This window comes from Anarrhichthys ocellatus, unplaced genomic scaffold, assembly GCF_004355925.1.
Source record: "Anarrhichthys ocellatus isolate YVR2014 unplaced genomic scaffold, GSC_Weel_1.0 scaffold102, whole genome shotgun sequence".
Taxonomy (NCBI): Eukaryota; Metazoa; Chordata; class Actinopteri; order Perciformes; family Anarhichadidae; genus Anarrhichthys; species Anarrhichthys ocellatus.
The window spans coordinates 171,733-185,674 of record NW_022280132.1 but is presented as its reverse complement, the minus strand read 5'-3'; the positions used below and the strand labels follow the sequence as shown (position 1 = coordinate 185,674).

Genomic DNA, 13,942 nt, shown 5'->3' with positions numbered 1-13,942 from the left:
TGTATGTGTATATATGTATATGTATATATGTGTATGTGTATATATGTGTATATGTATATATGTATATGTGTGTATATGTATATATGTATATGTGTATATATGTGTATATGTATATATGTATATGTGTATGTGTGTATGTGTGTATGTATGTATATGTATGTGTGTATGTATGTATATGTATGTATGTATGTATGTATATGTATATATATTATTTATTTATTCAATAATTAATTTATTTAAGACATCCAACATGGGGAAATTGCCCCACACAAATTGCCCCACACAAATGTTTTGTGACAATGCTGTTCTATACGTGCACGCCATTATCTTGCACTCAGTTTGTTCTGTTTGAGTCCGTCATGCGTAGCCAATCATTACATTCATCGTCTTTGAAATTTGTCGTTCCAGCCCCCAACTGTTGTGTGTAGCATGTGCAAGCGAGATGGTCACCTGAAGGACGAGTGTCCTGAAGACTTCAAGAAGATCGAGCTGAAGCCTCTGCCTCCTATGAACGACCGCTTCAGAGATATCCTCGATGGGCTCTGCAAATTGTGCTTCTGTATGTAGTCAACGGTGCACTTTTTATGTGATTTTTAATTTTTTTTTTAGGTGATTTTTTTTATGCAGAGTGCCGTCTATTCACACTCCTTAACAATATTTGGCGTTAATGCCTTGTAATGCTAATATCAGCAGAGGATAAACTGAACACTATACCTCTGTCAAATGACACTATAAGTAGAAGAATTGAAGACATGTCGGATGACATCAAACAACAGCCCACAGCTTGAATTTAGGCAAGTGGTCATTTTGCATTACAAATGGACGAATCTACAGACATCACAAACAATACAGTTTTATTCGTTTACGTGAAACATGTGTGGGACGGGGACTGACGGGAACAATTTCTCTGCACAAGAGAGCTCCCTACTAGATTTTCAGCTCAGGTTCAAACTGCACCATCTTTTCATTAAATACATTTGAGAAGTTGAACATTTTCCTCAATTTGGGTCGCAGCTTGTCATTAAGGGGTGATGGTGGGTCCCGCAGCCAGGCCAGTTGAGAACCACTGATTTAAACCCATTTAAAAGTAAACTGCATTACGTTTACTTCCCAACTATAACCTAAACTAGTAGGTTTACTCTTATCCACTGCAAGTAAGCCTGCCCAGTATCACTTAATCAGTATTAGATAATCGGTATTAAAGGGTTGTTGTGCTGCAAATTATCATCTTCATTTTTGATTAATTAGCAGATTATTGATTGGCTTAAATGATTAATGATGTCCAATTTTGTCAGACCAAAACCCCAAAATATCTATTTCCCTGTAATTGAGACCGCTGAAAAAATTGCGATTAATTTTATTTTGATTGACTAATGAGATTAAACGAGTAAGCATTGCAGCTCTGTCTGATTGAATTTCTGTTCTGCTTTTTAGATGAATTGTCACCTACACATGCTGAGCAGCAGAAGAGGGAGCAGATCCTCTGCAGCCTGGAGAGGTTCATAAGGAAGGAGTACAATGGTGAGCATTAAGCATGAACTACTATAGACTACAAGTATTGAACCACAGCCTTTATGTATACTCCTTCAATGTAGAGAGAACCCGGCCTTTTTTCTAATGCCATTTTATCTGCAAGCCCTCCATTTATTTTCCCATTTTTGTTGTGTTCATTTGTTGTTGTTAATGCTCTGTACATTTCAAGTTAAAAGGCCTTCCAGCTGTACACAAGACATAATGTCTTCCCTGGAAGGCCTTTATTGTGAAACGTCTGGGCGAATTGTTGAGTTTCAATAACAACAGCTTAAACCACAAGAGTTTAGTTAAGAATAATCAATCGGAGTGAATGAATCAGTATTTCTGTTAAAGATACTTTTAACAGACTGGCTATGATTGGAGAAACAGTTCTTTGTTATTTGTTTTGTGAATTTCCGATAATGATACAGAATGTCTATTTTACATTTGGATGGAAATGTGAAACTCTTCCTGTGCCTGAATCCACAGATAAAGCTCAGCTCTGCTTGTTTGGCTCCTCCAAGAATGGCTTTGGCTTCCGCGACAGTGACCTCGACATCTGCATGACTCTGGAGGGCCACGAGACTGCAGAGGTAGGCGGACAAAACATTTAATGTAGCTCACGCTTCCTCATTGAGAGAAGAGATGTGACCCTTATAGTCTTCCACTGTTACATTTGTGTTTTGATCTGTCTGAACAGAGGCTGAACTGCAAAGAGATCATTGAAGGCCTCGCAAAAGTGCTGAAGAAGCATACAGGTGAATTAACACGTACTAATTATCTCTTTAGATCTATTTATGTGTCACGGATTGAATCTGACTGGTTGTGATCTCCCATTTTTCCCAACATCACAGGTTTGAAGAACATCTTGCCTATCACAACAGCTAAAGTGCCTATTGTGAAGTTTGAACACAGACAGAGTGGTTTGGAGGGCGATATTAGCCTTTACAATACTCTGGTGAGTGAAGCAGAACCTTTGTTCACTGTTATATAAAGTCTTTTATTTATTGAAAGTGCTGTATGAATCCATTTTGACGGGTTATCTGTGTAGGCTCAACACAACACCAGAATGCTGGCTACGTATGCAGCCCTGGATCCACGTGTGCAATTCCTGGGATACACAATGAAGGTGTTTGCAAAGGTATGTGAAAGCTGTCTGACTGATACAGTAACCCTTAACTGGTTGCTTTTGGACAGTTTGCGCTGTAGTTTTCTGTCCTAGTTCCTCCTTCAAACGTGTCTGTCGACATTGTATTGACATGAAATGTCAGTTGTTTAGACAGTTAAGCCCATTGTAACAGCGAGCCCTCGTGAATGGCAATTATAGATCCGGTGGATGAAAAAATGGGAAGCAGTCAATTACAATGAAAGGTAAGCTAACTGGGTTTGACTGCAGTATCACAAGCTGTAATATAACTTCTGGCAATAACAGTTTCAAAGGGCGATGTACCAAACATAAAACAGCCAATCCAATTTAAACTTAGTTTCATTCTTGTATGCGTACATGGAAAAATACATTTTCAGAATGAGTAGAGTGCAGTTTAAAGTGAGAGGAAACAATTTAATCATGCAACCCAACGGACCTTATTGGCTCCATGTTATATAATGTCACTCATAGATGTACCAAGTGACGCCTGTACATTTTTACTCCATATTACACCTTTTAAAATAATAATAATCATTTCATTGTCAAATATGTCATCTATATTCCATATGAACTCTTCTGCTCACTCTTAAGCCGTAATTACACTGTTATGACAAAATAACCTTAACTCCAGGCCGACTGAATAGCTTTGTCTCACTTCCATGTGTCCGTTGGCTCGTGTCTTGTTTTGTTGATTGCTTCAGTCAACAGTTAAAGCGCCACCATTTATCAATTATTTTGTAACATATCATGTTTGAGATGTAAGAACTAATTTGTCTGTTAAAAGGCATTTCAATTTAATGACTAATCTCCACTTAGTAACACTTACGTACTGGTACCCACACTAACGAGGCTAAGTTTGAACTGTAAGAGTAACTGAACGCCCAGGGCACCGTGACATCACTGTTGGGTGTGGTTGCAGGTGCCAGAAAGCTGCAGCTGTCCTTTTTTGCTCATATCTCATGTACTATACACCTAATAGCATGTTTCTGAGGAGCACCTGAAGCCACTGAAGTGTTGCTGTGTTTTCTCTTGCTTGTTTAACTAACGTCCCTCCGTGCTCACAGCGCTGCGACATTGGGGACGCGTCCAGAGGAAGCCTCTCATCTTACGCTTACATCTTGATGGTGCTTTACTTCCTGCAGCAGAAGCAGCCCCCAGTCATTCCGGTCTTACAGGAGGTACCGGCCCCTCACTAATGACTCAGAAGAAATTAACTGAAACATAAAGGGCTTATCCTTCACTAAAACATGATAAATAGCTCTGTATGATGTCTTTTTAGATCTTTGATGGGAACACTGTCCCCCAGCGGATGGTAGATGGCTGGAATGCTTTCTTTTGTGATGACCTTGAGGATCTGGTGAGTTAAATAAAACGGACTTTAAAAAGGATGATCTTTAATTTGAGATGGTAGTGCATTAAATGCCATTATCTGAATGTTGTCCAAATCTGCCGTTTCTCCTGTCACAAATCTTCTGCTGTCTAAGCATTAAATATAAATAGATACTAAGTGTGTTTCTTCTGTCCGCACAGCGTCGGCATCTCTCAGAGCTGCAGCCGAACACGGAGTCGGTGGGAGAGCTGTGGTTGGCTCTCCTTCGCTTTTACACCGAAGAATTTGACTTCAAAGAGCACGTCATCAGCATCCGCCAAAGGAAACGCCTTACCACCTTTGAGAAGCAGTGGACCAGTAAATGCATCGCTATTGAAGGTGCACACACTACAAACACTATAAACTATTATGTTGGGGCATTTTTCGACTTTAGTAGACAGATGGCAGCGTAGAGACAGACTGGAAACTGGGGGAGACAGAGCGGTGTGATATGCAATAAATGCCTGAATCGAACATTGGTTGTTGCGGTTATCTGGCATCCGCTGCAACCATTTGGCTACCAAGGCAATCCAGGATCTTCTCTTCCACTCACTCATCTGTTCTTCTCCTCAGATCCCTTTGATTTGAATCATAATCTTGGTGCTGGAGTTTCTCGCAAAAGTAAGTGCCTTAGTCTATCATATGTTTTCTTGTCATGGATGTCTTTTTTTCCTTTTACTAGAGACTTCTGATCTCTGGCAGTCCAGCCTCTCTAGCAGTTTATGACTATTTGAATGAAGAAGCAGGTGTTCATGTCAGCTTCTGCTTCAATTTACTGACGGTGTGAAAATGTTCCTTGTTTACTTCCTCTAGTGACAAACTTCATCATGAAGGCCTTTATAAACGGGAGAAAGTTGTTTGGGACTCCGTTCTGCCCCGTAATGGGGACCGAAGTGGTACGTCACTCTCCAAACAACCAAATTGAACAAACAGCCAATTTGAATGCGGTCAGCTTTGTGTCCTGAGGAAACTGTCTAAACCAGCTGCTGTTTCTGTTGTGTTCTGCTGCAGGACTACTTCTTTGACTCAAAGGTGTTGACAGACGGCGAGTTGGCGCCCAATGACAGGTGCTGCAGGATCTGCGGGAAGATTGGACATTACATGAAGGACTGTCCAAAGAGACGCAGGTTGTCCCCTCTTTGTTATATATAAAATGTATTACATTTATTTTTTCAAAGCATCACTGTCCACAGCTTTTTTTTATACATCAAAACATATTAGGGAGCAACCAACAGTGATTTTTTTTTTTTTTTTTTTCGATGTCCAGAAACACGAGTCATATTTAGATGGATGATCTACGAGTAGGTTCATTAAGTGTCAATAAACATTAAATAGCGAGTTTCTCTTTATTTATCTGTATGTTAAGTATACTGCGTCATTGGAGCTTTCCAATTATGGTTTCAGGTCTGAGAGTTGTTTGTTTCTAACTCTCTCTCTCTTCTTAACGAATGAGTGTTGTCATTTCCAGCATACAGTAGCTGTGAATTTAAACACAATTAGTGATGGTGAAATCGACTCAAGTTAAATTTTCTTTCTCCTTTTTTAATTGTGATAAGGCTACTATACTTAGCTGTAATAGAACATGTACATTTGATTAAGTTCATACGTTTTTCCACAGTAAAAATCAGCTCAAATTAGCCTTTCCCATCAAAGTGGGAACAAAGAACAGGTGACAGCGAAAAGTAAATCCGAGAGACAAACACGTGATTGAGAAGGAAAAACTTCAGAAACGAGTAGACGAGCAACAGGAAGAGTGACTGTTTCCTGACGGTCCAACTAAGTTCAGCCAACTTAGTGAGGTTAGACTGTTCAATAGGTGGTGTTTGTAAAGGTGCACTTTCTTTTATAACTGTCTCATAACTAGCTGAAGCTATCAATATGTAACTGTTGTGTGTGTATATATACGAATTTTGTTGGAATTTCAATTAACATCTTAACCTTTTTTGTTGGAAGAGTTTTGCAGGATTGGTAGAAGAGGGTGTACAGAGTTCTATTTGATATTTTTAAGAGCCTGTACCATTGTTATTATTCTTGTTTGAATGTCTGCACACTCATTTATGTGTTTGTACTGAATGTGTCAGATTTATTCTTCCCTTCTTGATGTGCCCTGAACTTTGTCCTCTGCCAGGATGAAGAAGAAGGAAAACGACAAAGACGAGGACATAAAAGAGGAGGAGCGGGAGCCGAAGGACAGGCGTTGTTTCCAGTGTGGGGACATGGGGCACGTGAGGAGGGACTGTCCTGAGTACCGCCACCTCAAACAGAGGACCGCCGGAGCACCAGGTATCCACAATATCCACATCCAACCTCAAGACGACCTCGCAAAGTGTTTCTCTAAATGTTAGAGGCGCTTTGTTAACAAAGGTTAACCGTTGTGACACACAGCTGATATTCAGACCATTAGGGGGTGAAAATAACACTGCTCATTCTTATTCTTCCCCAGTTCCTCACATGGTACGAACTGTAGTGAGCTCCCAGTCCATCCCCATTCCCCAGACAGCTGCAGACTGTCCTGGACGGACCAGACAGCCCTCTGAATGTGTGAGTACAATAGTGAGACATTACACTGGGGTCAGTTCACCCACATTACAAATAAATATACAAATAATGTCTCACTCCTGTAGAGATTTCTGCCTCCATCCAAATACAAAAAAAGTGAATGGAATTTGTTGGGCCCATAGAAGTGAAAGATGATATTTGTGAGAATTAGTGTTTTGTGTCATCTTACTCGATGAAGGCCTCACAGCTGAAATGTAATTGAGAACGTGATTACAAGTGATTGAGAGATTGTGTAGAATTTTTTGGTTTTAAAATACTATGCACATGTCAAAACACTTGGGTGCGTACGAAGTTTGTCATAATTAATAGTCCCTATGAAACTGGTTCACAATGATATCTTGAAACGTGGGCAATTAAAACTAATTTGGATGAACTTGACCTTTTAAACCTCTGTTGATACTGCAAAGCTGTTAATGAAACAGCATTTGGAAATCTAATTATGTTTTCCCAGTTGAATGAATTAATATTTGAATATAAAAATAAAAAGCATGACTTTCCGCAGTTTTTTAAAAACCTCTTTCTTTCTTTCTTTCTTTCTTTCTTCTTGTCAATAGTCTGATAGTCGGCAGACTCCGCCCTACTCCCCGCAGCCTACAGCTGTTCCTCAGAGTTCCTCAAAGTCCTCCAGTTCCCCTCAGCCCTCCCACATTAAGACCGGTCCCGCTGGTCCCCCGAAGCAGCCTGTTCACCCCCAGGTCCCCCTGTCTCTCTTCAGCTTCCCTACCTCCCATCCAGGCCAGTACCACCCAGGGGCGCTCAGCGCACTGGGGCTTCTTCCCTCTCACCAGCACCAGTCGCACCAGTCCCAGGGGCTGCCTCATCACCCAGTCCACATCCCCTCCACCTCCTGGCCCATACACGGACCAGTCCTCACCACGTCCTCTCCCAACGGCCCCTCCCCGCCCGGTCTGAAATTCGCCCTGCGTTCGGCATCGGGGAACGGGAGTCCCACAGGCTCAGGGGGAAACCCCAGCCCCATGAACCTGAACGACCCCAGCATCATCTTCGCCCAGCCTGCGGGGAGACAGCTGGGCCTCGGGCCAGGACGGGAAGGACACTGGCACAACCACTTGGCACAACCTGGGTCACTCATGGGCAATGGCACTGTGGTCAAGTCAGGTATTCACTGGGTGAACTTTGGTGGCACCTTCTGTCTTTTTGTCTTCCTGTTTCTGTATCTTTAAATACAGATTGACATGTCATCCTAATTATACAATTACATATCTGATTTTGTCCCCAGTCTATAATATTAATTGCAACAGTAGTTATTTGCCTTTTTACAGAGAAAATCAAGGAATAATTTAAATACCATATATCTGTGATCCCCTGAAATACAAGGTGACATCACGCTCACTCCGATCGTGGCCACGCCCCCTTATCGAGACATGCAGACGTCGCATTTCAGCAGAACTTTGGACAGTTGTGATTCATTTTTCAAATTAATTTAAGTATTCTGTACCATCACCTGCAGTCACCCAGAAGTAGAACTGTATTTGACTGTTTTCTATCTACTATGTCAACAGTAGTTACACACGTTACTCTTGTTTACAGATGTAACACAGATAGGAGGTAGGTCACAGTAACACATGAGTGAACCTTCATCATTTTAGACAGTGAAGGGTTAAATGCTGTAAGATGCAGTTCTTTAGGCTGTTGGTAACGGTTCACAACATCACTGGTGAAGGAACAGTGTTCACTGAGGGTATTACTGGGATATTACATTATTAGATTTGATTGAACTTTGTCTTTTTTTTCTGAGTTATTGAGTGTGTTCGGATTTTGTCTCCACAGAGTCGAGCCACCCAGCCCAGTTTATAGGCGTAAGCCAAGGCTCTCGGTTATGGGAGCACAATAAAACACCACAGTACGCCCTGCCTCCATCCTGGCCCTACCGGATGCCCCAGAACTTCATCCAGCAGGGCAACGGAGGCTACCAGCCTGGAAAACCCTTCATGGCCCAAGGTCAGACATGACAGATATTTCTTTTACTGCCGCTGACAGGAATAGATTAACACAAGTTCTCCATTTGTGCTGACTTGGATTTTTTTCTTTCACCAGGGTCTGTGGTGCATCCGAATCCCAACTTCCCCCTGGTCCCCCACGTCCGACATCAAGTAAATTTGAATTTCATTCAACAGAAGAAGTGAACTTGCATCTCCTTTTAATTCAGTTCATGGTCAGTAACCTAGCAAAGCAAAATTGTGTACTCTTTTGCATCATTCGATCACAAGAATTTTTAAAATGAATTTTTTCTCATTTTTGTACAGTTTTTATGTTTTATTATCAGTCTCATTACATTGATTTGTGATACAAATGTAAGATATTGTAATACCCCCATTTTTGAGGGGGTCCAAAAAAGTGTTTTTATTTTATGTGTAAAGTAAGGAGGAAAAATATAAACCTTTATTTTTATTAGCTGTATTCATACTTTGATCGCCACAAGATGAAGGCTTTGAATAGACGTTTGTTTTAAAAACAATCTAACATGTCATCCTTAAGTATGTAGTGCCAAAAGCAGGGATAGCAAGAAAAGAGGGAAAAAATCCTAAATACAAAAAGCCCCCAAAAAATAAAGAAAAAAGAGCAAACAACTTTATTGTGTCGTTTGGGTTCATCTCTTCAGTGTGAATGATCCTGGATACTGTGCGGTTTTAAACACAATAACCAAACCAGGTCTTCAAGGGTTCAGGAAGCATGAGGAAGGTTCTATTTGTAGAACCTTTCCTTATTTGTGTGACGCCGTTCAAACATTAAGTCTAGTAATTTCCATTCCGATGAACCGGAACCATCTCGCAGTGGGACAAAACATCCATATCTAGGAGCTGTTGACTTCGGATGGATGTTGCGAGGTAGTTTTTCTAGCTACGTAGGAAGATGATGTCCGAGCATTGATTGGTCGATTGTCAGTGAGTTCAACAGCACATCCATTTGAATCGCTGAAGGAATCGGAGATGTGAACGGTGATTCAGAGGTCTGGAATCAGGCTAACATTGTCACGTTTACCGATTTAATTTACTCGATTGCTCCCCAGATTGGGGACTTTCACCGAATGTGTCTACGGACCCATCTGGTGTGTCCTACGGTTGTCAATTATTGCGCGCCAAATGGCGCAATGCTTTGCAGCTTGGCGGGTGTGTGTTGCGATTAACATGTCACCCTTAACTAACATGGCCTCTTAATGTACACACAAAGTCAGACATGGTACTAAACGCCTGAAATCAGGTTATTAATGATTATAAAGGTGTACATTTAACTGAGACTCTTGTGTGCCAAATAATTACAAGGGTAATAATCTTATATGTTGTATAGGTAGACAAATCTTCCACTCATACACAATCATTTCTACCACAACATGTAATGCATTGTAGTGCTTTGAGGTGTCGCAGCGCTGTGGCTCTGAAAATAGACTACAATCACTCTAGCAGCTGCACAAGGCCGTTAACTACAAGATGTTAACCGCAACTTTGCCACCATCTGTAATCACGTGACCAAAGTCATGTCTTAGGCGAACTATCTGCTGAGGAAGACCTTGAGATGTGGTTTAAAGTTCCTGGCATGTAAGTTTGTTGACATGCATAAGCCCACAATCAAGCGCTTGTTTAGCACATACAAATATTAACATGCATACAGTTAAAGGTGCATTGAGAGCATTCTTTATTGCCTCTCAATAGCTTTTAACATGGCGACGGCTGAGGCAACGACTCGCAGCTAATGGTGCTAATAGCGCAAACAGTGGCAAAAGTGCTGACAGAGCAGCTGTGTTGACACGCTTGCATGCACAAAAAGCATGCGGGACTGGACTTCATCTTCTGCTCAGGTAGACATTACTCCACTATATCTTTACGCAGCAAATTGTTGTTTGCTGCTATATTAATGCTCTGAATATTGAATATAGCACCCTTTTAACCGTTTTCCTCTGTAGTGTTGCTGCGATGCACTTTATGGCTACTGGTGGCAGCACAGATCTCAGGGCTGCTGAGGAGCGCTGCAGTTGGTGAGCGAGGAAGAAATCCTGCCCCATCGTTGGTTTGTATGACATTTAAGAGAACGCCTCCTCCCTGCTTGAATTGTAGAGCTTCCGTCTGTCTGTTTTGTTGAGTTCTCCCAGGGTCCGTCAGAATGTTGTTCAGGACGTATCACAATTTGAGCGGTCTTATCTGGAACTGCTGGACATGTGTTGAACATGTAGAACTGAGCTGTTGTGGTAACACTAGTCAACACCAGTCTAGTTTACCAAAACTAACTGCAATCCATCCAGTAGTTGTTAAGATATTTAACTCTACCAATGTGTTGGATTTTCACACTGATTAACATTTCCATGTTTAGAGCCCGACCCCGTGTGGCGAAAAACACAATTTCCTTTCGCTCAACTCAAAAGAAATTGTAAGAAAAGGTTTGTATGCATGTGCAGTCAAAACTATTATTGCTACCTCACCTCAATCGGATCCTTTCTATCAGAAAACATTTGCAGAAGCAGAGAAAATGTCGGTAATTTCAGTGGAACGTAATTTTTCCAGATGTCGGTTCGATTGAGAGTCCCACTGAAGGTGAGATCATGAGCTGCCACACCCCGTCCTCTGTTGATCTCAGAGAGGAGAGCCGCCAATCAGACAGCTCCTCTCTGTCAGCCGAGCAGAGCCGGGCCTTATCTCCATCCTCAGACACACCTTTCTGGGAAATAAATACGAGGCTTTATCTTCAGTCCAGTCCAGTTTAACAACAGTGCTACACCATGAATCTGTGATGTGGATCATAGAGCTGGAAGATGTCAGGACCCAATGAAAACGACCTTTATTCTATATACCTAACAAGCCTCTAAAAGCTTTTATTTAGAGAGGTTGTGCTTGGGATCGGAAACTAAAACGGAAATGAATCCTTAACAGAGCAAAGTGAAGCTGTAATGTTGCATATATGGTCCTCAAATGGTCCTTTCAAATAAAGAGTTTTAAGAACTTAATTTAGGATATTGTTTTAAGTAATCGTACCCCTATAAATAAAAGGCAATCTGAGGGATTACATTTAAAGATTCAGGAAAACATGAGAAATAAAAGGGGAATGTATTTTTTAAGTTTAAATTAAATTCTGTCTTCGAGTGATTGTCTGGCATTTGTTCAATGCTTAAAGCTTAAAACATTTTGAAGTTAAACAATAATCAAAACGTGTCTAAATTTGTATCCCAACTAAACACAGCCTTGATCTTCCCAGTAACACAAATAGAGGTTTCGCATTCTTCTCCTTGCTGTATGACCTTCAAAAGATCACAATCTGCATATGAGGTAGGTTTTATCGACATGTTTAATTTTTCAGTCATGACCATTTTACTGTAATACAGTGTTATTGAAAGCTGTATTTGTAAGGATGTATTTCACAGGAGAACATGTTCTTTTATCTCCAGTGGGTCAGCTGCTCTGTGATCAGAGCTGTGGAGTCTTTGGGTGAATGTAGGACCGGGAGCGATCACCGGAGGGCGCTGTCGCACACAACCTGTAGAGAAACACAAATACCATCAGTGAAGTAAAGCCGCCATGCACATGTGCTTTCAGTATGTCTACTGTGTTTACACTCACCTAGATTAAGTTACATACAGTTCAGAAGTTCTGGTACTCACGGACACCGGCCTGCTGTCACCATGTTGAAAGCCGTTGAGAGGCAATAGAAATGCACCTAATCTCGGATCTAGCACCTTTTAAAATGATTCTATCTTGTTCTAGATGTTATCCTGTATATCATCCATATACCTGGTTGGTCACAGCCCAAAGTGCAGAGAGTCTGCTGTGTGCTGCAGCTGTCTGTGAGACCTGGACACCAGCTCATCTTGTTTTTCCTGGAGGTTTCTGGAAATCATCATTAAATATGTCAACTGGAGGATTTTCTTCTTTCTCTGACATCTCTCCAGAATCTCTGTTTGGGGATTTTTTTATTTTTTTTTATCAGGTCAACTCCAGTTGTACATCCCATAATGACAATTAAAGCATCAAAGGGCTTCAAATTGATACAATTATCACAAATACATGGCAAGTGATATTGGTTCTGTGATAAATTCCGTGTATATGTATATCACAATAAAAAGGGTTTCTATTTTATTCTATTCTATTCTACAAGGAAAAGCTCCCATATTTAATCAATAGGAGGATAACCGTGAAAAATACAGGAGGATGGAAAAACAAAAGCAGTAATTAAGCATTAAATAAATTCATACATTAAGTCAACAATCAGACTGAGTATCTTGAATCCAAATGCCTGCACATCTTAATACTCACTCTTGTGGCTCCTCGATAAACTGCTTGACTTGTTTACTGCCTATGATCTTGACAAGTCTGGGGATTGAATTTGCTCCAAACGTGTTTTTCTGAGGTGATGCAGGTGATGTGATCAGGATTCCCTGGAGAACGAGACAGACGGACAAGGAGCAGGAGAGGCAGGAGATGCATCAATCACACAGCTGATTGAGGGCTCGAACCTCAATGACACGATGAAGCCAGGACCGTAACGCACCTACAGCACAACAAGTAGGTTATTTTCAGTTTGCTTACAATAATCCTTTACTTTCAATTATTCCATTTTTCATTTCCAGTTTACTTTTCTATGACCAAGTGGATCTTGTGCTGTGTGTCTGAACCAGTTTCCCGAGGTGTCGGGCTTCCTGTTTGTTCTTTCCGCTCCATAGTAACCTCTCTGTTCCCACCCCTGACGCCCTGCAGCACTCTGCAGAGAACTGGGAGTCACTTCAGCAAACACACACACCTATACACACACACACACTTGTGATTTATGAGCGTGTTTTGCATTTGAGTTGGCTGGCATTATTAAAAACGTGTGAAAAGGCAGAGGAGAGAAGTGACTAACAGGTAAAGGTGAAACTAAATGCCAGATGAAGAAATATGGCATTCAGTTTATGAGCATTTGTTGTCTCTTTTCCTTTCCGTCTCTATTGTGTGCATGTGTTTGTTTCTGATGTGTACGTATCACGCTGCAGAGATAGAATAAGTACTCAAATCCATCATCAAAAGTAATGGGATTCCTGCAGTGCTATTTTAAAAAGGGTGCTTCTACTCAATACTGAGCAAAGGGTCTGAATACTTATGACCATGTGATATTTCAGTTTTTCTTTTTTAATAAATTTGCAAAAATTTCTACATTTGTTTTTTTCTGTCAAGATGGGGTGCTGAGTGTACATTAATGAGAAATAAAATGAACTTTTTTGATTTTAGCAAATGGCTGCAATGGAACAAAGTGTGAAAAATTTAAAGGGGTCTGAATACTTTCCGTACCCACTGTATCTCTGAAAGTCAGACAATAGAGGAAGTGCAATGTATTTTGGAATTATTGTTTGTTATATTTGTTGAAATTATCTT

At 40.9% G+C, this 13,942-nt stretch overlaps 1 protein-coding gene across 4 annotated transcripts in view; it reads left to right on the top strand.

Moving 5' to 3' along the window:
* Positions 1-13,683, top strand: part of tut4 (terminal uridylyl transferase 4) — a 39,027-nt gene extending 25,344 nt beyond the window's left edge. For 3 of the 4 annotated variants that reach the window (XM_031876027.1, XM_031876026.1, XM_031876028.1), the window contains 17 exons: positions 409-559; positions 1,435-1,521; positions 2,002-2,105; positions 2,213-2,270; positions 2,367-2,470; positions 2,564-2,653; positions 3,724-3,837; positions 3,939-4,016; positions 4,190-4,367; positions 4,602-4,649; positions 4,842-4,924; positions 5,040-5,155; positions 6,157-6,311; positions 6,472-6,569; positions 7,142-7,706; positions 8,379-8,549; positions 8,646-13,683. In XM_031876027.1, the coding sequence (XP_031731887.1) occupies positions 409-559; positions 1,435-1,521; positions 2,002-2,105; positions 2,213-2,270; positions 2,367-2,470; positions 2,564-2,653; positions 3,724-3,837; positions 3,939-4,016; positions 4,190-4,367; positions 4,602-4,649; positions 4,842-4,924; positions 5,040-5,155; positions 6,157-6,311; positions 6,472-6,569; positions 7,142-7,706; positions 8,379-8,549; positions 8,646-8,734 (2,289 nt within the window). In that variant the 3' untranslated portion in view covers positions 8,735-13,683. The remainder of the gene's footprint in view (positions 1-408; positions 560-1,434; positions 1,522-2,001; positions 2,106-2,212; positions 2,271-2,366; positions 2,471-2,563; positions 2,654-3,723; positions 3,838-3,938; positions 4,017-4,189; positions 4,368-4,601; positions 4,650-4,841; positions 4,925-5,039; positions 5,156-6,156; positions 6,312-6,471; positions 6,570-7,141; positions 7,707-8,378; positions 8,550-8,645) is intronic. The other variant, XR_004213803.1, reaches the window with a different exon arrangement.
* The last annotated feature ends 259 nt before the right edge of the window (positions 13,684-13,942 follow it).